The sequence below is a fragment of the Pongo pygmaeus genome, chromosome 6 (genome assembly GCF_028885625.2).
Source record: "Pongo pygmaeus isolate AG05252 chromosome 6, NHGRI_mPonPyg2-v2.0_pri, whole genome shotgun sequence".
Classification (NCBI taxonomy): Eukaryota; Metazoa; Chordata; class Mammalia; order Primates; family Hominidae; genus Pongo; species Pongo pygmaeus.
The window spans coordinates 126,365,001-126,388,163 of record NC_072379.2 but is presented as its reverse complement, the minus strand read 5'-3'; the positions used below and the strand labels follow the sequence as shown (position 1 = coordinate 126,388,163).

Sequence of the window (23,163 nt, the reverse complement as noted above, 5' to 3'; positions counted from 1 at the left end):
CTAGTTCATTGTCATATTTTAGTTTTGATCCTATTCAATTATTTCAAACTAAAGAGAGATTCATTGAATTACTCTAAAACATTGGCATGATCTAAAACATTTGTCCCACATTTTTGTGTTTTTAGCAAACTTTGTGTTCCCAAGTCTGGAAATTACAAATCAGATTACATTTCTCGTTTCTCAAAAGCCCAGAATTTTTTTTTCTAAAGTGGAAATTATTACTAGAGTTAAATAAGATATAATGTCACAAAAGACGTGGCTTTGATTAACTGCAAAATGTTTAAAAGTTTAATAAACTCTTCTGTAATACTGTAATTTACGCAGAACTTTTGAGGAAGATAAACTACTTTTGTGGACTCTATTCATTTTTAAAAATCTTTTGATGTCCACCACTTTGCTACACATTAGAAAAGAAAGATTTTCATAAATTTGAATTGAGATAAATATAGAATGGGTACATAAGAATGGAGTAAAATTCCTTGTATTATATTTTTTACTATAAAACAAGCTTATATGAAATTTGGGAAAAATAAGTTTAAAAAGGGTTACCTGCAGCTTTATCACCTGGAGATAACTGCTTAACATTTTGATGTGTTTCTGTCCATTATTACATATGTGATGTGTCGTGTGTACACACATGTACACATAAGTATACACTCACACATGGTACAAATGGGGATGAAACTGATTTTTTTCATTGCATATAGTATCAGTTCTTTTCCATATCATTACGTATTATTTCACAGCATTATTTTAATAGCAGTTTAGTATTCGCTGTAAGAAAAAGACTATAACCAATACCTTATTTTTGGGTATAGGACATTCCCATTTTTTTTTTTTGGAATTTTTTTCTGGCATTTTTTTCTATTATAGATACTGCACTGAACACCCTGTATGAAAAGTTTGTAGGTATTCATAATTATTCCTTAAGGGAAAATTCTCAAGCTAGACTTTCTGGGTCAAAGAGTATTCAGACATTTAAGGGTTTTGATACATTTTCCTAAATTGCCACCAAGTTGTTGCATGAGACCTGAATTGGATCTGTTTTCCTATAACCACCGCAGTTTTCTCTCGTGGCACCCTGTTGGGCGAAAGTGGCACCGCACTGCCCGTGGGTCTGCAGCTCTTGCGGGGCTGAGAGGCGTCGGCGCGCTTTCCTTGGTTTCTAACCCGCATATCTTTGTCTTTCCTCCCTGGGGACCGCTGCCACCCGTGCGGGCCGAAGCCTCGCGAAGCCGTCGTCCCGCAGCGCTGCCGCCCTGCGCCCGGCCGCCCCCGGGAGCCGCTGCCCGCCCGCAGGCGCCGTCACCACGCGTCAGGCCGCTGCCAGCTGCCGCGCCAAGCTCCGCGGCGGCGCCGCCCGAGAGCGCCAGCACGCTGCCCGGGGCCTGGAGAAGCCCGCGGCTCCGTGAGCGCCGCCGCCTGGCCGCCGGCGGGACCTCGCCCTCGCTCCGCACCGCCGTACCTCAGGCGCCTTGCCGCGGCCGTCTCCACGGGCTGACCAGTCGTCCGCAGACCCCTGAGGCCTCTGCCTCGCCTCAAACCCCTTTCACTCCTTGCCCTCGCCGTCCCTGGTTTGAGCCAGAACTCTCCCGCGAAGCCCTCTAGGGGACCACGTGCCTTAGGGACAGGCTGGGGGCGGCCTCCGTGCGAGTCGTGGTTGCTCGCAGAGCAGCACGTCCTCTGCCTGCCAAAATCCCGGCTTCTTTGAGAATCTTGTTACTGGACAATACCATCCTTTTCCTTTCAGCCTGTAATTTATAGATTTCCTATTCCTAGTGAGTTTTGTCATAATTAGTTCTTCAAAGACTAGCTCCTACTTGAACCTTCACCTCAAATCCTGGCATCGACAAACTAGTTTCCCCCCGCCCACCTCCCCACCCCCCCGCCACAACCCCAGATATTGCCATCTGCCAGAAGATTGTTTTAATAACTGTCCAAATCCTCAGTGACTGTGGGTTGCTTGACACAACTTGGAGTTGTGTTATGCACAACTGTGGTTGAACTTGAACTCCAACATCCAGTCCCCTCCTTCCTGTAACTTCATCTCCAGTGATTATTTCTCCCCTTAAGAATCAGTCCTTGCTACCACAGTTCTAGACCGTGTCATCATTAGAATCCGCATCCTCTCTACAGTCTTGTCTGTGGTAACCATGGCCTCTCAGATCTCCTGCTCCAGGGAGCAGAAGTGACTGACAGGTCCCCCTGCCTTCCCAAGGCATCCATTGTTGGGTTTGCACTGAAGCCATGCTTCTCTGGCACTACTCCCAGTCAGTGAGCGGGCACAGCACGGGGTGTTGGTGGTGGCACGTTCATGGAAGATGTAGGACTCCTCTGATGAGCAAGTTTGGCTTGGGAACACCTGATCCGCCTGGTTGAAACTTTCTGAGAACTATGCTGCATGCAGCCTGAGGCTCTTGGGCCCAGTTCCTCTCTCCTTTCACAGGTGTCAGACCTGTATTATGATATGAAGTCTCCCTTCCCCTCTCCTGCTTCCTTCTGTTTATCCTTCACAGGAGTTCCCTTAATAAAACTCTTGCACATTGAACCCTGTCTTGGTGTCTGCTTCTAAGAGGACCTGAACTAGCACATCATCAGACATTCCATGCTCTGATCACCATCTTCCTATCCTAGATTCCTTGCTCACTGACAGCCAATTCGTTGCTTCATTTTTTTCTCACTGTTTATCAGCCCCTGTCTTGCGTTCTCATCCTGCTTAGTCTAGATTCTGTGATCCATTATCATGATCATTCTACTTGAAATGCATTGCTTTCAGCACTCTTGAACCACAATTTCTTAATTTTCCTGACAAAATCCCAACTCTGGATAAATCTTACCATCTGCCTTCCATGGGCCTTACTGGGACAACTGAACATTTTCTTTGAGAAAAGCACACAATTCAGCCAATTCATTTTTAATTTCAATCCATTAACTCAAACCTCAAGTTGGTGCTGTTATTCCTACCGTAGTCTCAGTTCTCCACATTGAGACTACTCTTCATACCTTTTCATCTCCTCAAAATGTTCTGATCTTTTCCTCCCTGTTTACTTCACATTTCCCTGAGAAAACAGAATTTACTACATACAGACTTCCTCATCTTGTCACCACAAGACCCTCCAACCGTTACCTTGGTAACCTTCCTTTTTGTGGTAATAGAGGGAGCTTCACAGATCAGCCCCTCCTCTCATGCCCCGAATCCCAGCCCCTTTGCCTTTTCAAGGACTTCCTCCTTAGGTTTTCCTCTTTCCCTCTTTTGCATCATGAATCCCGCCTCCTCTCAATGGATTATTCCCTGCACACATGCTCCAGTGTCTTTCATCTTAACCACGCCTTCCCTCGTGCATGTCTTCTCCATCTGTGAACCATTTCTCAGCGCTCCTTTAGAACCAAACTTTTTAATGGAGTTGTCTATTCTTTCCTACCGGGATATTGTGACACCAGTCCCACCTGGTCTCTCTGCTACCACTCTTAACCACTCCAATACATTTTTGATAGAGTGGTAGCAACAACCTTTCTCACAAATTGAATTAAGCAAATTGTTGCTTTTAGGATAAAATCTAAACCCCTTTACCATGGCTCACATAGCCTTGCACAATCTGATCCTTACCTATCCTTCCACCCCCCGTCTATGCTCCTCTCTTTATTGCCCACTCGAATGCAGCAGCCACACTGGTTCTTCTAATATGCCAAGATATTTTCCGCACCTCAGGGGCCTAGGAAATGCTGTTCTCTCTGTTTAAGCTGCTTTTCACAGCCACCCTCTCTCCCACCATAACCGTATCCTTTAGATAACTGATTAAATATAACATCTTGAGAAAGACCTGCACGGAGCACTCTATTGAAAGTAGACCCTCCCTTTCTGTCCTCCCATTTGCTGTATCAGTCCTTTGTTTCCTTCATCACTCTAATCCTGTATCTCAACTTGCAGTGTTATTTATTTGTTTATTTACCTTTGTGGGAGGGTCTATTTCCCATACTAGAATGTATAAGGGAAGAGACCACGTTTGGATGTCTAGATTCTTCAACATTGTATTCTCTGCCTGTAGCACAATATTTGACACATATTAGGTGCACAGTAAATATCTGTTGAAGGAATGAATGAACATATTTGATATTTTTTCTGTTGAGGGTTCACTTTTCGTTGATTTGTAAGAACTTTTTATATATTGAAACCACTAACCATTTGTTTGTTCTGCATGCTGCAGACATTTTGCTCTTTGTCAGATATCTATCAATTTAATCCATGATGTTTTTGACAAACAGAAATATTGCATTTTTTATTTAGATAAATGTGTCTTTCATGATTTGTGCTTTTGGTGTTACGTTTAAAAAGGTCTTCTCTTTCCCAATGTTATATAAATATCTGTCTATTTTTTTATTTCATTTTTTCAGATTTGAATTTCTACTCCAAATGGAATTTATTTTTGATATAGGTGTGATTAAGGGTCTAAATATTTGTTTAGTTGTTGTATCATCATTTATTGAAAACTCCCTTTTCTACTGTTTTAAAAATTCCACATTTATCAAATATTAAATTCTTACACACACTTGGAGTGGTTTCTGAATTTATTGTTTCTTTAATTTTTTTATATCCTCTATTCCTTAACCATGCTGTTTTAATTATTGCCATTTTATCATTTGCTTTACTGTGTGTTTAGTTTCTCAGTTAATGGGGGTAAATGTTACTCTTCTTTTTAAAATATTTTTGGCTATATTTTTTCATGTATTCTCGCAGATAAGCTTTAGTTATGTTTTGGTCACGTTCCAAAAGAAATTCTGTTGCCATTTTGTTCAGAATTGCTTTAACAGTATAGACTAATTTGGGGAGAATTACCAACTTTGTAATATTAAATTTCTTATTCAGGAACTTGTCATGTATTAAGGTTACTGAAGACAATCTCCAAATGTTCTTTAGTAATTTTGTATGTCTTGCATATTTTTATTAATTGTATTGTTAGATATGTCATTTCTTTGTTGCATTTGAATGGGGTCATTTTTCCATTATTTTTTATTACTGGCTACTCCTTCTGGGGTCAAGCTATTGATTTTTGTATTTGATAACTTTTTTGAACTCTTTCATTAATACTCCCTAGTTGATTCTCTTCTAAGTAGCCAATCATTTTAAGTATAATTAATGGTGATTTTTCTCTCTTCCTTTATAATATTTATACCTCATGTGTTAAATAAATGATGGTAATAACTTTGCCCTTATTCCTGACTTGTTAGGTATGCCATTAAATTTTACCAGCTTTTAAATGTTAGCTCTTAGACTGAAATACAGGTCTTTATCAGGTTTAAGATGTCGTTTGATGGTTCAAATATACTAAGCATTTTATTAGAAGTTGTTCAATTATATTAAGCATACTCTAGGCAACTAGAAATGATCATGTGATTTTACTTCTCTGGCCTATTATCACAATAAATTATGTTAATAGTTTCTCAATACTGGATTATTTCTGCATGAGATATATCCTGTTAAGTAATGGTGTTTTTTCCCTTTTTTTCTTGTAACAATGTTGAACTCAATTTCTTACATTTTATTTGTATTATTGCATTTATATTTATGAATAAGATTGGGTTGTAGTTTTACATTTTTGAATTCTACTTTTATCAGCTTAAAAACCTAGATTGGTACATAGCATATGAATTGCCTACTCTTTGGGGCCTGGAGAAACTCACCCATAACATTGTTTACGTCTCAATCTCTTTAAGGGAGGATGACTAGAAGACAATTCTCTGAAAACTTAAAAAACCTTTTTCTATGGTTTTAACTGTCACTTCTTGAGTATCAATTTAAAAAATCATATTTTTAAAGAAAAACATGCATTTTCATAGAATTTTAAAATTTGTTGTCTATATATAATTATAATTAAAAATATTTTTCTCTCTATCTCTGGTTATCGCTTCTTTCTCATTTCTGGTCTTTTTAGTTACTTTTTTCCTTTCTTTTATTAGACTTGCCAGTCTTTTTAAGGAACCAACACTTGAGTATTTCATCAGTTCTATTTTTTCTATTTGATATAATATTAATATAACTTTTCATCTTTAATTCTTTCCTTATTTTTATGTTTATTTTGTTGTTTTATGAAAGTTTTGTACTAATTGATGGCTTAGTTCATTTATTTTCATTTTTTTATTTAATAATAGGACACATAAGACTATAACTTTGCCTTTGGGCACAGCTTTGACTGCATCTCTAAAGTTTTGGTATGTAGTCTCTTAATTGTTGCTATTTAAAAATAATGGATTATATTACTGTTTTTATTTTATTTTTGATGTATTATTCAGGATAGTGTTGTGAGGTTGTTATTGTTAATCCTACTTTCTTTTTAATAAAGAATAAACTTATTAATATTTATGTTGCTACTTTAATAAAGAGCTGATTTTGTTTGGAAAAAGTGAAATTATCTGTGAAGTGGTCTCATCTGAAGTTGTATACAAGCACCGTGGAGAGTTCCTTGTTACAAGATTCTACCAATAGCATCAGCTAGTGGCAGCTATACTAATTATTGACAGCAGGGACTTGGTGTACCACTAATGTCAATAATTTACAGGAATTCTGATTTTATAAAGTCCTATTTATCCATATAAAAGTTAAGAAAGAACTTTAAAAATGTTTATTGGACCAGAAATCCTCAAGTATGATAAAACTTAAAAGGTCATCTGATAACTAGGGCAACTCATCAAAGTTTATGAAATCAGGAAGGATTTGAATATTGTGAAAATGGACTTTGTCTCAAAATGCTGGCATTAGAACAATTTTTCTTTTAGACTTGGCAAAAGTAGTTTGAAAAATATTTGTTTTTTATAATTACGGATGTAATTTATGTACATAAATAAAATAAAAATACCCTGTAACTTCATTACCCAGAGAAAAGCACAGCTAACATTCTGTTGTATTTCCTACTAAGATTGTTCCTGTAAATCTTTCTCTCTTTCTTTTTGTTGAATTGGGCTCATATTCTTTTTGCTTATTTTTTTTTTCACTTATTATTTGTGAGCATCTCCCTATGATGTTGGAAATGGAGATGATTGGGAACTCATTGATCTCAGTAACTGTAGCTCTAGGGCAGGGCTCTTCCTGCTGTGGTTTCTACTGTCCAAGCTGCTTGCTTTTCAAACTGGAGCCTTGAAGGCTCCATGATATCCTTCCACTTAATTCCTTTTTTTTAACTGGCCATAAGTAGTTTCTATCCTGTGTACTCAAGAACTCTGATATAGTGATTTTTTTTTTTGGATTGATAGCATTTTCAGAATTCTAATGCCAAGAGATATATTATGCATACATGTGCAGGCATGTGTGAATACACACGCACACACACAGACATACACACATGCACGCACACACACACATATCATACAAATCTGGGAAATATAACTTACTTTGCTTGTCTATTTGGGGATTCACAGGCCACATTCTTATATTAAAGGCTCCTGGACGTGTGCGGTAGCTCACACCTGTAATCCCAGCACTTTGGGAGGCTGAGGCAGGCGGATCACTTGGGTCAGGAGTTTGAGACCAGCCTGGCCAACATGGTGAAACCTTGTCTCTACTAAAAATAAAATAAAAAAAAAAAAAAAAAAAAAAAAAAAAAGCCAGGCATGGTGGCACGCATCTGTAGTCCCAGCTACTTGGGAGGCTGAGGCAGGAGAATCGCTTGAATCTGGGAGACGGAGGTTGAAGTGAGCCGAGATTGCGCCATTGCACTCCACACTCCAGCCTAGGCGACAGAGTGAGACGCTGTCAAAAAAAAAAAAAAAAAAAGAGGCTCCTAGAAGTTCTGCATTAAAGAAAAAATGTTTGCTTCAAAATATGTACTTCTTTCAAACATTTTGTTATTGAATACTTTCTTCTAATAAGACCTGTTAATAATTTTTATACAACTTTGGAAACAGTGAGTTTATTTATTGGCTTAGCAACATACTCGTGGGCCTTTAGCTTTGTTTCCATGTATCAGTGTCAATTAAATTAGCATTAATAGTCAACTCTCAATTGATTTATCATATGGAGAAAGTTTACTTTCTTTTTTTTTGAGATGGAGTTTCGCTCTTGTCACCCAGGCTGAAGTGCAATGGCGTGGTCTCAGCTCACTGCAACTTCTGCCTCTCAGATTCAAGTGATTCTCCCACCTCAGCCTCCCGAGTAGCTGGGATTACAATCACGCACCACCTAAATTTTGTATTTTTAGTAGAGACAGAGTTTCACCATGTTGGCCAGGCTGGTATTTAACTCCTGACCTCAGGTGATCCACCTGCCTCGACCTCCCAAATTGCTGGGATTACAGGTGTGAGCCACTGCGCCTGGCCAGAGAAAGTTTACTTTCTGATGCCTCTTGTTGCTTACTGATTTGTTGGTTCCAGCAGTGCTGTAGGATGTGATCTCAGGATTGCAGTCAGACTCAGGCAAGACAGGCCCTGCTTTGGACTCATACTTTACAGGGCTCTGCCCTGGCCCTCCTTTGGGTACTCCTGCTTTGCCAGGGTAAAGCATCTATGCAGCCAAGGGAATATGTCCACCTGGAACCTAAGCCTTCTTCTTTAGGCTACATTCTGGGCTCCTGGGGCCCAGAACTCTCAATCCAAACAGCCCTACCTTCAGGTCCATCCTATTGTGCCACCAGTTGAGCACCCCAGGACCAAAAAGAGGCCAAAGGATGGCTATTTGCAGGGGTGTGGACACAGCCTCGTTCTGCAGGCCGAAGAACCACACACAGGCATGCGAGGCCCTTTGGCAAGATGCAGTGGGGGTGTGGGATAGGGATCTATACTTACCAGGCCACCATGTTCCAGCACCGGAGTCCAAGAAATCTAAAAATTCTTAATTTGAATGTAGCCTTCTAGGAAATTATGTAGGTATATTTGTCAGCATACAGCAATAGAACACATTTTATTTAACAATTCATTGGCTTGGTTTGCAACTTTGAAAATATTTGGGGCTGGGTGCAGTGGCTCATGCCTGTAGTCCCTGCTACTGAAGTGGCTGAGGCAGGAGGATCTCTTGTACCCAGGAGGTGGAAGCTGCAGTGAGCCACGATGCGGACCCTGCCAGAAAGAAAAAGGGAAGGAAGGAAGGGAGGGAGGGAAAGAAAAGAAAAAGAAGAAAATATTTTGCCATATAGTATATAAGCTTCCATTGTACTCTGCAAATATTAGGGGTGAGATTGGTGCTTGGGGGCTACAAGCAAAAGTTGCAATCACAATGGCACTGGGAAGTCTTGGGGCCTCAAGGGAAAGTGGCTACAGGGTGCAACTTGAGGGAGAACCCTGGGTGTCAGTCACAACACTCAGCCTGATGGAGCCCTAAAGCTTGGCATGAAGCACCAAAGCCTTCAGTCTTTGAATAGACCATACACTGAATAATGAGTACTTCAGCAGGGACCTCTGACCACGGTGGACTGAAGACTAGAGACTCTTATCCCAAGTCCTAGGCACTACAGAAGCCTCCAGAATTCTGTGCTCTTGAAGGCCTGCCAAAACATGACTGATTTTGATTTTTTTCCTACACTGGCGAGTGAGAAGCTCAGAAATCAGATTGAATTTTATCTAGAAAATTAAAGTAATAGCACATCTGTTAAACCCAAGTGTAATGGTATGAGAGTCACAGTAGCCACATTGTAATAAGTACAGAATAGTACAAAACGAAGCACAGGATGCCTTGGAAGAGTGAAACAGAGGGACCTCTCTTGGTCTGGAAGTTGAGGGAAAGTTCCTAGAAGGGGTGACATTTAGCTAAGAGGTGGAAAATGAGCAGAGTTTTCAGAGACAGTGTTAACAGTAAGAAAAGAAGAAGGGCATAGCAAATAGGAGAGAAGATCATATGGGGAGGATGGAGGTGGGAGAGAGCAGGATGAATTAGAACTAAAATGGAGGCCTGCTAGGTTTGAGAGTTGAAAGCAAGACAGAGAGTGGATGGATGAGATGAAGGGGAATGACACAATGATGCTCTATTACATCATAGTGCTCTATAAACTGCATCATGAACTTCTCCAGGAAAATAATCAGACCACGATTTTTACCTTCAATGAATGAGTTCATGGTTTAGTGGGAGACAAAATTCTAATGAGAAAATAATTCACAGACGTAAGTGCTGCACTAAAGATCTACTCACTGTTATCTGAGAGCATGGAAAAAGGAGCACTTAAATATTGCTGAGTGACTCAGAGAAGGATTTTCGAGAACTTGAGTGCTTAAGTTGAGCCTGGAAGTTGAGTGGGAGTTTTCTAGGACACAAATGGGTGGTGAAGGAAAGAGAAAGGGAAAGGGAAAGGGAAAAGCAACAACAAAATCTTAGGGGATAGAAAAATGCAGTATGGACGGAGGCTGGGGTGAATGTCTTGCTAAAGAGCACGGATGTTTTTGTATGGGTGATGGCAAGTCTTTAAAGACTATGAGAAAGATCAATCCTAGAAAAATGTGGAGGATGAGTTTGAGGGATCTGAAACTGGTGCAGGGGGACATGGTAAAAATTGCCATTATATAGGTGAGAGGTGGAGTCCCTGAATGAGAGAACTGGTGCGGGGGCGCCATTGGGAAGAAGATGGTCTCAAGAGATGTCTCACCAATGGAAGAAACCAACAGGCTTCCCCAGATCTTTGTGCCTCACTCAGCTTGGCTTCATAAAACCGGTAAGTTAATAATGGGCCAGACAGTAAGAGAGAAATCTGATGGTCCCATTCACACTAACTTATCAATGCTAACAGCTCAATGTCATTTCTCAGAGGATGTTGAATTAAAAACAGTATTTCTGGAATGGGCAAAGAGTGTGTTGAATGATGGAATTTCAGATGCTTTGGGGCTTGATAGGGAGGTAATTACTGGGTGCGGGAAGGGCAGGAAGAAGAGACACTGCTTCCCTTAAATCAGTGCTTCTCAACTAGGGGCAATTTAGTCCCCCAGTGGACATTTGGCAGTCTGAAGGCACTTCTGGCTGCCATAAACTTGGAGTGGATGTTCTAGAGGTCATTGTCCTTGCAATGCATGGGACAGCTCCCTCACAGCAAAGAATTGTCTAGCCCAATATGGCAATAGTGCTGAGGTTGAGAAACCCTGCCCTAAATCATACTTTGAGTGGCTCTACATGAAGACTTGCGCTATATCTGAGTAATGTAATTATTAGGTTAAACAATCATAACTTGTGGGACAAAACCAGAAAGTAACTTCCATTCCAGTTTTCAACTGTTCCTTTAAAATGATTCTGTGGGGTTTGTTCTTGACCTGTTATTGGCTGAAAACTTGGACAGGCCTCATGAATTTTCTGGTCACTATTACACAATGAAAAAAAGTCTTGAAACTGCAGAGTCCATTCTCAATTCAGTAATTAGCATGTCTAGTCTCCTATAATAATAATAAACTTGATTTAAAGCGGAGCCTCTCCCTTCCCCTGGCATGGGGAAGGCTGCGCTGGAGGAAGCGGGAGTGGCAGGCTTTTTTCTCCCTTTCTATGCCCAGTGACCCAGCTCCTCCCCAGCTTGCCAAGCCTCTGGGGTTGGAGCATGGGGCGGGAGTAGGGGAAAGGGCACCAGGAAAGTTCTTCATAGATGGATAGCATAGTGAGTTGGCACGGAACCCTGTGCCTGGCAGGTATTTAAAGCTGATACTATCCTCTTGGATATTTTGGGGGAACTTTATTACCTAGAGTTCCCTTTTGTGAATAATACACTCTCTCCTAGCTTGGGGCTTCTTGAAAAACCATCTGTGGTAAAGAACTAAGGGATTTTGTTTTTGTTTTGTTTTAATTCCCATTCTGCCATGGATTGATACTTTCGAAAACACACAGTAAAAATGAATTACTGCGAAGATAAAATGAAAAAAAGTCGTACAAAATAGAAGCCCACATTTTAAATCATCACATTGAATAGACATAAAATTACTGTCAAACTGCTATAAAATTTTCTGAAAGCTTACTTTCGAGGGCTGGGCGCACTGGCTCATGCCTGTAATTCCAGCACTTTGGGAGGCCGAGGCGGACAGATCACTTGAGCTCAGAAATTTGAGACTAGCCTGGCCAACATGGCAAAACGCTGTCTTTACTAAAAATACAAAAATTAGCCAGCTGTGGTGGCCTGTGACTGTGGTCCCAGCTACTCAGGAGGCTGAGGTAGGAGGATCACTTGATCCCTGGAGGTGGAGGTTGCAGTGGGCTGAGATCACACCACTGCACTACAGCCTGGACGACAGAGTGAGACCCTGTCTCAACAACAACAACAAAGCAAAGCTTACTTTCAATTTCTGTACTATTCCCACCATAGACCAGTAACAGTCAAGTAACAGTCAGTGGACCAGCCCTGATTCTTGCGCCCCACGTGAAGAGCACAGATCTAACTCATTGCTCCTTCCCTTGTTTCCTAATGCCTGGGAGACGGTGAATATTTGGCTTTTCTTCTCTGAGGCTTGTCTGCTCTCACAGTGACTGAATCTCTCTCTCTCTCTCTCATTGTCCACTTCTGGTCCATGGAAAACACTACGGCATCTTTTGCCCTGATGTGGCCCTGGAGCACAGGTTGCCCAATGAGACATCCTCCCATGGGTCACTGCCCGGGAGACGGTGAATATTTGGCTTTTCTTCTCTGAGGCTTGTCTGCTGTCACAGTGACTGAATCGCTCTCTCTCTCTCTCTCATTGTCCACTTCTGGTCCATGGAAAACACTAAGGCATCTTTTGCCCTGATGTGGCCCTGGAGCACAGGTTGCCCAATGAGACCTCCTCCCATGGCTCACTGCCCAGCTGCTAGCCAGTGGGTGCTCCTCAGGAGTGGTTGGACAGAACAATTGTTCCCTGCAAAGATGTCCATGTCTAATCCCCAGAACCAATGAACACATGTTGCTTTACATTGCAAAAAAGACTCTGCAATAGGGACATGATTAAGGATCTTAAAACAGGGAGATGATCTCAGATTATCCAGGTGGTCCCAAATGTAATTATAAAGGTCCTCTAAGTAAAAGAGGATCCAGGAGAATCAGAGAAGAAGATGTGGATAACAGAAGCAGAGGCTGGAGGGAGACACCAAGGAATGCCAGCAGCCTCAGAAGCTGGGCAAGGGAAGGGAGGTGATTCTCCTCTAGAGCTCCCAGAAGGAGCTCAGCCCTGCTGAAGCCTTGATCTTATCTACGGATGAACGGAGACTTCTGATCTCCACAACTCTTTTTTTTGAGACAGTCTTGCTCTGTTGCCCAGACTGGAGTGCAGTGGTGTGATCTTGGCTCACGGCAACCTCTGCCTCCCAGGTTCAAGCAATTCTCCCGCCTCAGCCTCCCAAGTAGTTGGGATTATAGGCGTGTGCCACCATGCCTGGCTAATTTTTGTATTTTTAGTAGAGACAGGGTTTCATCATGTTTGGCCAAGCTGGTCTTGAACTCCTGACCTCAGGTGATCCACCTGCCTCGGCCTCCCAAAGTGCTTTGACCTCCAGAACTTTAAGGTGACAAAAATGTGACTCTAGCCTGGGTGACAGAGCAAGACCTGGTCTCAAAAAAATATAGATAATAAACCCACTAAAATTGTGGTAATTTGTTGTAGCAGTAGTGGGAAACTAATAGAAGCAAGACTATGACCAAAGTTCACTATAGCCTCAAATTTGAAGTAACGCATAATAACTAATCTGAGTGGTCCTTTAAAGTCCCTCTACTTTGACTTGTCATAGGTCAGATTTCAGTTTCATTTTTAAACTGCATGGTGCTTGGAACTTTGGCATAACTCTCTCTTAAGCAGCTTCATAGCTTTTTGTGGAAAAAGAAATAAAGCCTCAAGCTTAACTGCCAGTCCTTAATGAGCAGTTTACCAATGTTGAACTAAATGAAAAAGCTTTCCAAAACTACAAGCCTTAAATCTGCAGTTTTACTTCTACGTCTTTTTTTATTGATACAGAATACCTGTGCATATTTTGGGGACACATGTGATATTTGCATATATGCATAAAAGTGATGATCAAATCAGGGTAATTGGAATATCAATCACCTCAAGCATTTATCTTTTCTTTTTGTGGGGAGGATTTTAGTTTTTCTCTTCTAGCTAGTTTGAACTATACAATATGTTATTATTAACTATGGTCACCTTACTGTATTATCAAATACTAGACATTACTCCTTCTAATTGTATTTTTGTACCAGTTAACCAACCTCACTTCATTCCCCCACCCCCTATTCCTTCCCCAGCCTCTGGTAACCACCAGTCAACTCTCTCTTTCCATGAGATCTACTTTTTTAGCTCCCACTTATGAGTGAGAACATGCAATATTTGTCTTTCTGTCCTTGGATTATTTAACTTAACATAATAACCTCTAGTTCCATCCATATTGCTGCAAATGACAGGATTTCGTTCTTTTTATGGCCAAATAATATTCCATTGTGTGTATATAGCACGTTTTCTCTATCCATTCATCTGTTGTTGGACACTTAGATTGATTCTCTGTCTTGGCTATTGCAAATAGTGCTGTGATAAACATGAGACTGCAGATATCTCTTCAATATTTGACTTCCTTTCTTTTGGATATATACTCAGCAGTGAGACTGCTGGATGATATGGCGGTTCTATTTTTAGTCTTTTGAGAAACTTCCATACTCTTTTCTATAGCGACTGTACTAATTTACATTCCCACCAACAGTGTGTGAGCCTTCCTTTTTCTCTGCATCTTCACAAGCATCTGTTATTTTTTGTCTTTTTGATAAGCCATTTTAACTTGAGTGAGATGATATTTCATTGTGGTTTTAATTTGCATTTCTCTGGTGATTAGTGGTGTTGAGCACTTTTTCATATATCTGTTGGCTATTTGTATGTCTTCTTTTAAGAAATGTTTATTCAGACCTTTTGCCCGTTTAAATTAAATTAATTAATTTTTTTGAGACAGAGTCTCATTCTGTCACCAGGCTATAGTGCAGTGGCATGATCTTGGCTCACTGCAACCTCCACCTCCCGAGTTCAAGGAATTCTCATGCCTCAGCCTCTTCAATAGCTGGGATTACAGGCATGCACCACCACGCCTGGCTAACTTTTTTATATTTTTAGTAGAGATGGGATTTTGCCATGTAGGCCAGGCTGGTCTGGAACTTCTGCCTTTTGCCCATTTTTAAATCAGATTATTTGTTTTTTAGTGAGTTGTTATTGTTTGTTATATATTCTGGCTATTAGTCTCTTGTCTGATGAAATATTTTCTCTCTGTAGGTTGTGTCTTCATTTTGTTGATTGTTTCCTCTGTCGTGTAGAAGTTTTTTAGATTGATACAATCCCATTTGTCTATTTTAGCTTTTGTTGCCTGTGCCTTTAAGATATTAACAAAAAGTCTTTGTCCTGATCAGTTTCCTGAAGCATTTCCCTTATACTTTCCAGTAGTTTCTTAGTTTCAGATTTTAGATTTAAGTCTTTAATCCATTTTGATTTGATTTTTTTTGTGCAGTGAGAGATAAGGGCCTAGCTTCATTCTTCTGCATATGGTTATTATGTTTTGCCAACACCATTTATTAAAGAGACTGTCCTTTCTTCAGCATGTGTTCTTGCCACTTTTGTGAAAAATGAGTTGGCTGTAAATGTGTGGATTTATTTTTGGGTTGTCTTTCTGTTCCATTGGACTATGTGTCTGTTTTTATGCCAGTATCATGGTTTTTTGTTTACTATGGCTTTGTAGTATATTTTGAAGTCAGGTAGTGTGATACCTTCAGCTTTATTCTTGTTGCTCAGGATTGCTTTGGCTTTTCAGGGTCTTTTGTGGTTTCATATGAATTTTAGGACTGTTTTTCTCTATTTCTGTGAAGGATGTCATTGGTATTTTGATAGGGATTGCATTGAATCTGTAGATCACTTTGGGTAGTATGGATATTTTAACAATGTTAATTCTTCTAATCTATGAGCATGGGATATTCTATGTCATTCTTTAACATCATTAATTGTTTCTAAGTAAAAGGGATATGCAGTTAGCAATTCCACTTCTTTGATGGTTTTAATTATTTTCTCTGACACTTTTAAAATCCAAATATTGTAAAGTGCTTTGTAGAAATTAGATTTCATTCTAATAATGTCATTTATCCCTCTTTGTAGGTTTTTGTTAGGAGAAATCTGAAAATAATATATGCAAACCCAAGTTTTTTTAGGATAAAGCAACACTTAAAGGAAAATACAGTTTGCTATTGTTTTACTCAACTGACTCTCACTACTCCATAATATATGATGCTTTATCATTGTGCATAATACATCAAATACAATGGCCTAATGCTAATCTCCTGAAAGCACTTCAGCTATTATAATGGAGATTCCATTTCTTTAAAGTCAGTAGAAGTTCTGTATTTAATAAGGGTAGGCTGAGGTTCAGAAAGAAAGAACAATGAGGGCAAGACTTAGAAGTTCACAGCTCTCAGAAATGTTCCTATTCATACTTCATAATGTAGCTATTTGCTGACTCGTTAAAATGTAAAATAGCATATTAAATTCAATAGAATGTCAGAAGTTATTTCTCTAGATTAATTGCGCAGGAAATATCTCCACATAATAGAATGATCATCCTCTTGCATATAACCGTTTCTAGTAGTTGCCCACATCAGCACCATGTCATACACAGAAAATCAAAGGAACCAAATGAGGAACCAGAGTTATGTTACTTGAGAAAATCCATTTTGAAAGGACTGATTTTCTGGCTGAAGCAAATGCTTTAGGATAATCATATTTTTAAAAAATGTTACTCTTTATTTATTTTTTTTCTTTTAGACCTCTGCATTCTCATGTAAGTTGAAAAAGATGACAAAGGAACAAAAAAGAAGAGAAATGATTTGCTTTTGAGCTGTCATCGTTCTGGAGTCCCCATCCAAAGAACTCAGATCATTTTGATTGAATGAGTTAATAGAAATGAATACAGAGAATTGAAGTACAAATTGAAAGAGAGTGTGACTTAATAGGATAAGCAGGGCTTTGGAACATGGATCTGACATCTAATCGTTTTTGGTCACAGACACTATTCTATCTTTTGATGCTGACTTCTAGGTTTTGAATAAAGTGGAATACATGGGACTCATTTAACTCAGTGCTCCTGGAAAACATAAGTTAATAAAAGTGAAACACTCTTAAAACACAATGAGGTATAGAAAGTTTAACTGTTTTATGTATGTGATCAAAGCCTGAAAGAAGGCTTTAGCCTTCACAGCTGGGAAAAGGAAAAGGAAACCTTGAATCTACGAGTTAAGGTACTGTTTATACTTTGTTTTCAACACTAATCTTTTTTTAAAAAACTTTCATTTTAAGTTCAAGGGTACATGTGCAGATTTGTTACATAGGTAAACTTGTATCATGGGAGTTTATTGTACAGCTTATTTCATCACCCAGGTACTAAGCCTAGTACCTATTAGTTATTTTTCCTGATCCTCTCCTTCTTCCCACCCTCCACCCTCTGATAGGCTCCACTGTGTGTTGTTCCCTTCTATGTTTCTATGTGTTCTCATCATTTAGCTCCCACTTATAAGTGAGAACATGCAGTATTAGGTTTTCTGTTCCTCAGTTAGTTTGCTAAAAATAATGGCCTCAAATTCCATCCATTCCCTTGCAAAGGACATGATCTTGTTCTTTTTTAAGGCTGCATAGTGTTCCACGGTGCATATATACCACATTTTCTTTATCCAGTCCATTATTGATGGGCATTTAGGTTGACTCCATGTCTTTGCTGTTGTGAGTAGTGCTACAATGAACATACACATGCATGTATCTTTATAATATAACAATTTATATTCCTTTGGGTATGTACCCAGTAATTGGATTGCTGGTTGAATGGTATTTCTGTCTTTAGGTCCTTGAGGAATCGCCCCACTGTCTTCCACAATGGTTGAACTTATATACACTCCCACCAACAATATGTAAGTGTTCCTTTTCTCCACAACCTTGCCAGCATCTGCTATTTTTTTGAATTTTTAGTAATAGCCATTCTGACTGGTGTGAGATGGTATCTCATTGTGGTTTTGATTTGCATTTCTCTAATGATCAGTGATTTCAACACTAATTTTTAAATTTGTTTTAGGTAAGGCTTTTTCCCCCTTAATTACTTAGAAACTTGAAGTAATTTTATGATGTATTTAAATGTCTACTCATAGATTTGAGTTTCACATTTTTGTATTGTGGAAATGCAAGTCATCAGTACTTTTCTAGGCTACCACCAGAAACCACATTTTACATAGTCCTTTAAGTTAAAAAAAGTCCTCCTTCTTGTTAGAAGAATAAGCATAACCCTAATTATGGCCCACTGTTTTTTCTAGCAATGCACATTGGTATTCATATTTAAGCTCCACCTGTATTAAATGTATTCTCATTTTAGTTGTATAACAGAAAGAGAAAATTTTAAAGATAATTTTCACTTGTGTGTAAAAATGATTCCTGAAATGACAGCTGGATCCTTTGAGAGTACTCAGAGGAGATAGGCCCTGGTATTAATACCTCTGAAATCAGGGCTGTACCTTACCATAGTTTTCCATTTTTAGATGGGTTGTTTTTTATTTTTACATTTAAGATTCCTGACATTGGTGGCAGTGGTGATTCTTTTGTCTCAGTGCTACTACAAGAGAGAATCCAGTCTCTAACAAGATACTTAAAGCTTAAAAAGGAGGTAGACTTGTCCTAAATTCTGCCTTGTCTGGAAGAAAGGTCAGGTTGTTCAGAAGGTAGCCAGTTTCCTCAGAGTTCAGGTATAGGCCTAAACTGGCCAATACAATCCCAAGTCTCCTTGAAGATTTTTTTGGTAAAGACAACAAATTCATTGATTGAGAAAAAAGTCTTCGGAAACGATACACTATGGTTCAGCACTGAAAAGTTACTATGTACAAGGAAAGGCACAGAAACAGAGCAATAGGACATACATTTGATACTGGTGAATTGGATATTCATTGTTGGAAGAACAGCTTCAATTCTGTACTTTATTTCAAAACCAAGTGTTTTAAGTTACCTAAGAAAGGAAGTCTCTACAAGCAAAGGAAGGTGTGGTATGTTTCATTCCTGAGATATAGGCAAAAGGACGGCCTGTTGCAGCCCAATTAAAAACTCTGAAAACAGAAGAACTTGTCACATCTCTCAGAATAGGTAATAGAATTTTAAAGCAAAGAGAGAAGCAGGTGGGATCAATCCATGCCTGGTATAACTATCGTTAAGGCATCAAACATGAATTTATTGCAGACTTCCTGCTTACCTTTGACTAGACACTCCTTAACTTCAAGTGACATGTGACTTCATTGAGGAAGAAAATTAAACCATGAGTTTAGTCAAAGTAGCAATGCTTGTAAAACCTAGGTGTTCTCTGACGTGTCTTCAAATTATAATGTCAATGCAAAGGTGCTAGACAGGATCAGGATCAGTTTAGCACAGATTACTGGATGCTTGTCTCTAAGTATAAAAGCAATTGTTTTAGTAAGTATAAAATAAAAATTCCAAAAGACAAGAAAGCAGTGTTATTTACTTCTTAGCAGTACATAAATGAGTGGCACCTTAGATTCCATAACTTGTTCTGGAATACTATGTCTAGCACAGCACCATCATCCTGGAGGAGCTCAGTAAGAGGTTATTGACTTGCTAGCAGAATGAGTGGCACAGCGCACCCTGCAATTGGATGCTTTTTACATGGGCACTCAGGAAGTTTGCAAAGAACAGCTAGGTTTTATTAGCATTGCCACTTTGACTAAACTCATAGTTTAATTTTTTTCCCTCAACTCAGGTGTGTTATCGCTGGCTGTATGGATTCCTATTATGCTTGGAATGTGCTCCCATTATTCCACATACTAACCAAAGAGGACATGTGTGTCACATCGGAAGAGACTTTAGTTATGTAGAAGAAAGAAGAGGCAGTAGCTCTAGATGTGAATTATTTTCTGTCTTAGCACCAGCTTTAGAAAAGAGTATAGCAGACAGACTAAGACCACGGGCTTTGGAGGAGTCAGGCAGGGACAGGTGGTACCACTGTGGTACCTGACAAGTGGCTTTCCTGAAGTTATTATCTAAGTCTCAGTAGCTTCCTCTGTGAAAGGATAATAATAAAGTAGCTCCCATATAATGGGGGTGTGTGTTTAGCACAGTATCTGGCACATTATAAGTGTCCAATGAATGTTGTAATGATTGTTAAATATAGAAGGAATCAGTTTTCCCTCTCTAAATTATGGGAGACGAAAATAGATGAAAAGTTATATGAATGAATTTTAGCCACCAGACTGGCTAAAATTATAAAAACTGGCAACACCAAATGTTGGCGAGCATATGGAGCAACTAGATTCTCCTATATTCATTGTTGCTGGGAGTGAAAAGTGGCAAAATTACTTTGGAAAAAATTCTGGAAGTTTCTTATAAAATTAAATATGCATCTATCTGATGACTCAGAAATTGTGACCAGGCTCACAACTGTAATCCCAGCACTTTGGGAGATCAGGAGTTCAAGACCAGCCTGGCCAACATGGCAAAACCCCATCTCTACTAAAAATACAAAAATTAGCTGGGCATGGTGGTGCATGCCTGTAGTCCCAGCTATTTGGGAGGCTGAGGCAGGAGAATTGCTTGAATCCTGGAGGTGGAGGTTGCAGTGAGCCAAGATCATGCCACTGTACTCCACCCTGGGTGACAGAGCGAGACTCCATCTCAAAAAAAAAAAAAAAAAGAAAAGAAAAGAAAAAAATTGTATCACTAAGTATTTATCGGAGGGAAATAAATGCATATGTCCACTCAAAGACTTGTACAAGTATTTTCATATCAGCTTTATTTCTAATAGCTGGCTGGATACTGGCAACATCTGAGGTGTTCTTCAACAGCAGAATGGACCAACTGTGGTGTATCCATACAATGGAATACTACTCAGCAATAAAAAGAATGGACCTTGGGCACTCCAAAATACATGGATCAATCTCAAAACACCATGCTGAGTAAAGGAAGCTTTACACAAAAAGTATATAATGTGTGATTTTATTTCAACAGTTTTAGAATGGGCAAAATTGATCTATGGTAAAAAAAAGAATGAGAACAGTGGTTATATCTGGTGTGGGAGATAGGGATTGACTGGAGAGGGAACTGAGGGAACTTTCTAGAATTATTATAATGTTCTAAACTTTGATAGAAGTTTGGATTAGACAGGTGAGTGCATTTGTCAAAACATAATGAATGACTTAAAATGTGTGCATTTCACTGTATGTAAATTTAATCTCAAAAAGAGGAAAGAATTATAGACAAATATTGAACTTTAGCTGGTGATGTGCATGCTGATGTGTTCAGGAGCGACAGGTACTAATGTCTGCAACCTACTTTGCAATGCATCAAAAATAAGTTGAATAGAAGGATGAATAGGTGGATGGTAAATATGTTATAAAGAAATTATAGTAAAGTGTAAGGTGTAAATGTAGTAAAATGTAAAAGATCAAAAAAGGATGATTAGCGGGATAGATAGATGGATAAATATATTATAAAGCACATGTAGTAAAATATTAACTGCCAGATTTAGGTGGGAGAATTCAGGTGTGCATAGTACAATTCTTCCCATTTTTCTGTATATTTGAAAACTTCTATAGTAAAAAGATGGGGAAATATGGCATATCTGCACTTGTCTAGTGGTGTGTTCCTCTTCCTAAAGTTGAGAGGTCAGGGCATGCAACTCCCAGTTAGGCCTGCTCCTCCTTAGTTTTCCTTCTTCTCAGACAGTTCTATTCTATTTCCATTTGTTTTTGGGGTTTGATTTCTAGTTACTTCCTACACATTAGGCAGAACTCGAACGTTCTGTCTTGGCCTCTCTGCTTCTCAGCTGTTATTGATGACAGTTTCTTAGGCCACTCAAATTCCTGTCCTCACCTAATCTCACCTGTGTTTCCTCAAGTCTTCTGAATTCTCCCAGCCTGCCTGGGATGGTTCTGCCTCCACAATCCATAGACACCACCTAAGATGGCACGTGGAGGGAAGAACGAGGTACTCACCTGGTGGCTTGATCTATCCAATGCCGCTTCTTCATGGGTGTATATGTGTGTGCTTGATGGTGCTGGGTGTTTTTTTTTTTTTTTTTCATTTTTGGAAAGATTTTTTTGGGAGTATATAGTTTGAAATTTTCTTTCTTTTTTATTATTATTATTATTATTATTATTATTATTATACTTTAGGTTTTATGGTACATGTGCCCAATGTGCAGGTAAGTTACATATGTATACATGTGCCATGCTGGTGCGCTGCACCCACCAACTCGTCATCTAGCATTAGGTATATCTCCCAATGCTATCCCTCCCCCCTCCCCCCAACCCACAACAGTCCCCGAAGTGTGATGTTCCCCTTCCTGTGTCCATGTGTTCTCATTGTTCAATTTTTTTTTTTAACTCTAGGAATTGGAGCATTTATCCCACAAGAGATAAGGGCTGTTATATTAACCTTCTATAGTGTCAAGGACACTGACTTAGAAGCCAGGAGACTGTTTTCTTGCCCTGCTCTTCCACTAACTCTAGTCATACAACCCTGGATGAATCATTTGCACTCTAGGCCTTAGCCCCTAAATCTGGAAAATGAGAGATTGGACTAGAGACTGTGTAAGGACTGTTTTAGTTTTAAAAATCTGAGGCCAGGAGTTTAGATCAGTTCTGGATTCAAATCCTGTTTTATTGCTTTTTAATTATTGGTCTTAGCAAAGTTATTCATATTTTTTGAAAATCCAGCTTTTATCTGCAAAATAGGAATAATACTAACAATGTAGTATTTGTGCTTATTTACAAAGCATGTAAAAACCTCAGCACAGGCTTTGGTACACAGTGGGTATGCTCCCAATGCTAGCTGCTACCACTGTTACTACTATTGCTGCTGCTTCTGCTACGGCTACTCCTACCATGAGAATAACCTGGAAAGGCTATTGTGAATATATTTAGCTGTAGAAGTCCTTCAAGGGTTTCATGTTTCTTTCTCTCTCTTGGAGAGACCTTTATTGTTATTCTTTTTCCATTTAAATAAAGTGAACTTAAATATTTTCTCTCTGATTTAGAATTGCCTAGATGTATTTTCAGTAACTTTAGGGAGTGTGCTTTTTAAAAAACCATATTGATTTTTCAGGAAGGATATCATATTAAAAATAAGGATCCATTTTAATTCCACATTCTTTTCATGATCTTTCATCTTCTAAAGGCAACAATCTTCATATTCTTTGTTCTGCAAATCATAAGGACTAAACTGAAAAATCAATTCTTCCTAAGAAAGGAGAAAAGAACT

The 23,163-nt window shown here is 39.2% G+C and overlaps 2 protein-coding genes across 5 annotated transcripts in view; both read left to right on the top strand.

Annotated features, from left to right (window-relative positions):
• The window catches only part of ZNF800 (zinc finger protein 800), a 48,603-nt gene extending 46,055 nt beyond the window's left edge, over positions 1-2,548 (top strand). For all 4 annotated transcript variants that reach the window (XM_063667804.1, XM_063667805.1, XM_054497021.2 and 1 more), the window contains one exon: positions 1,226-2,548. In XM_063667804.1, the coding sequence (XP_063523874.1) occupies positions 1,226-1,412 (187 nt within the window). In that variant the 3' untranslated portion in view covers positions 1,413-2,548. The remainder of the gene's footprint in view (positions 1-1,225) is intronic.
• Positions 2,549-9,984: 7,436 nt separating this feature from the next.
• The window catches only part of GRM8 (glutamate metabotropic receptor 8), a 938,300-nt gene continuing 925,121 nt past the window's right edge, over positions 9,985-23,163 (top strand). Inside the window, exons 1-3 of the mRNA XM_054495924.1 lie at positions 9,985-10,080; positions 10,481-10,625; positions 17,759-17,825. The gene's annotated coding sequence lies outside the window, so the exon portion shown is untranslated. The remainder of the gene's footprint in view (positions 10,081-10,480; positions 10,626-17,758; positions 17,826-23,163) is intronic.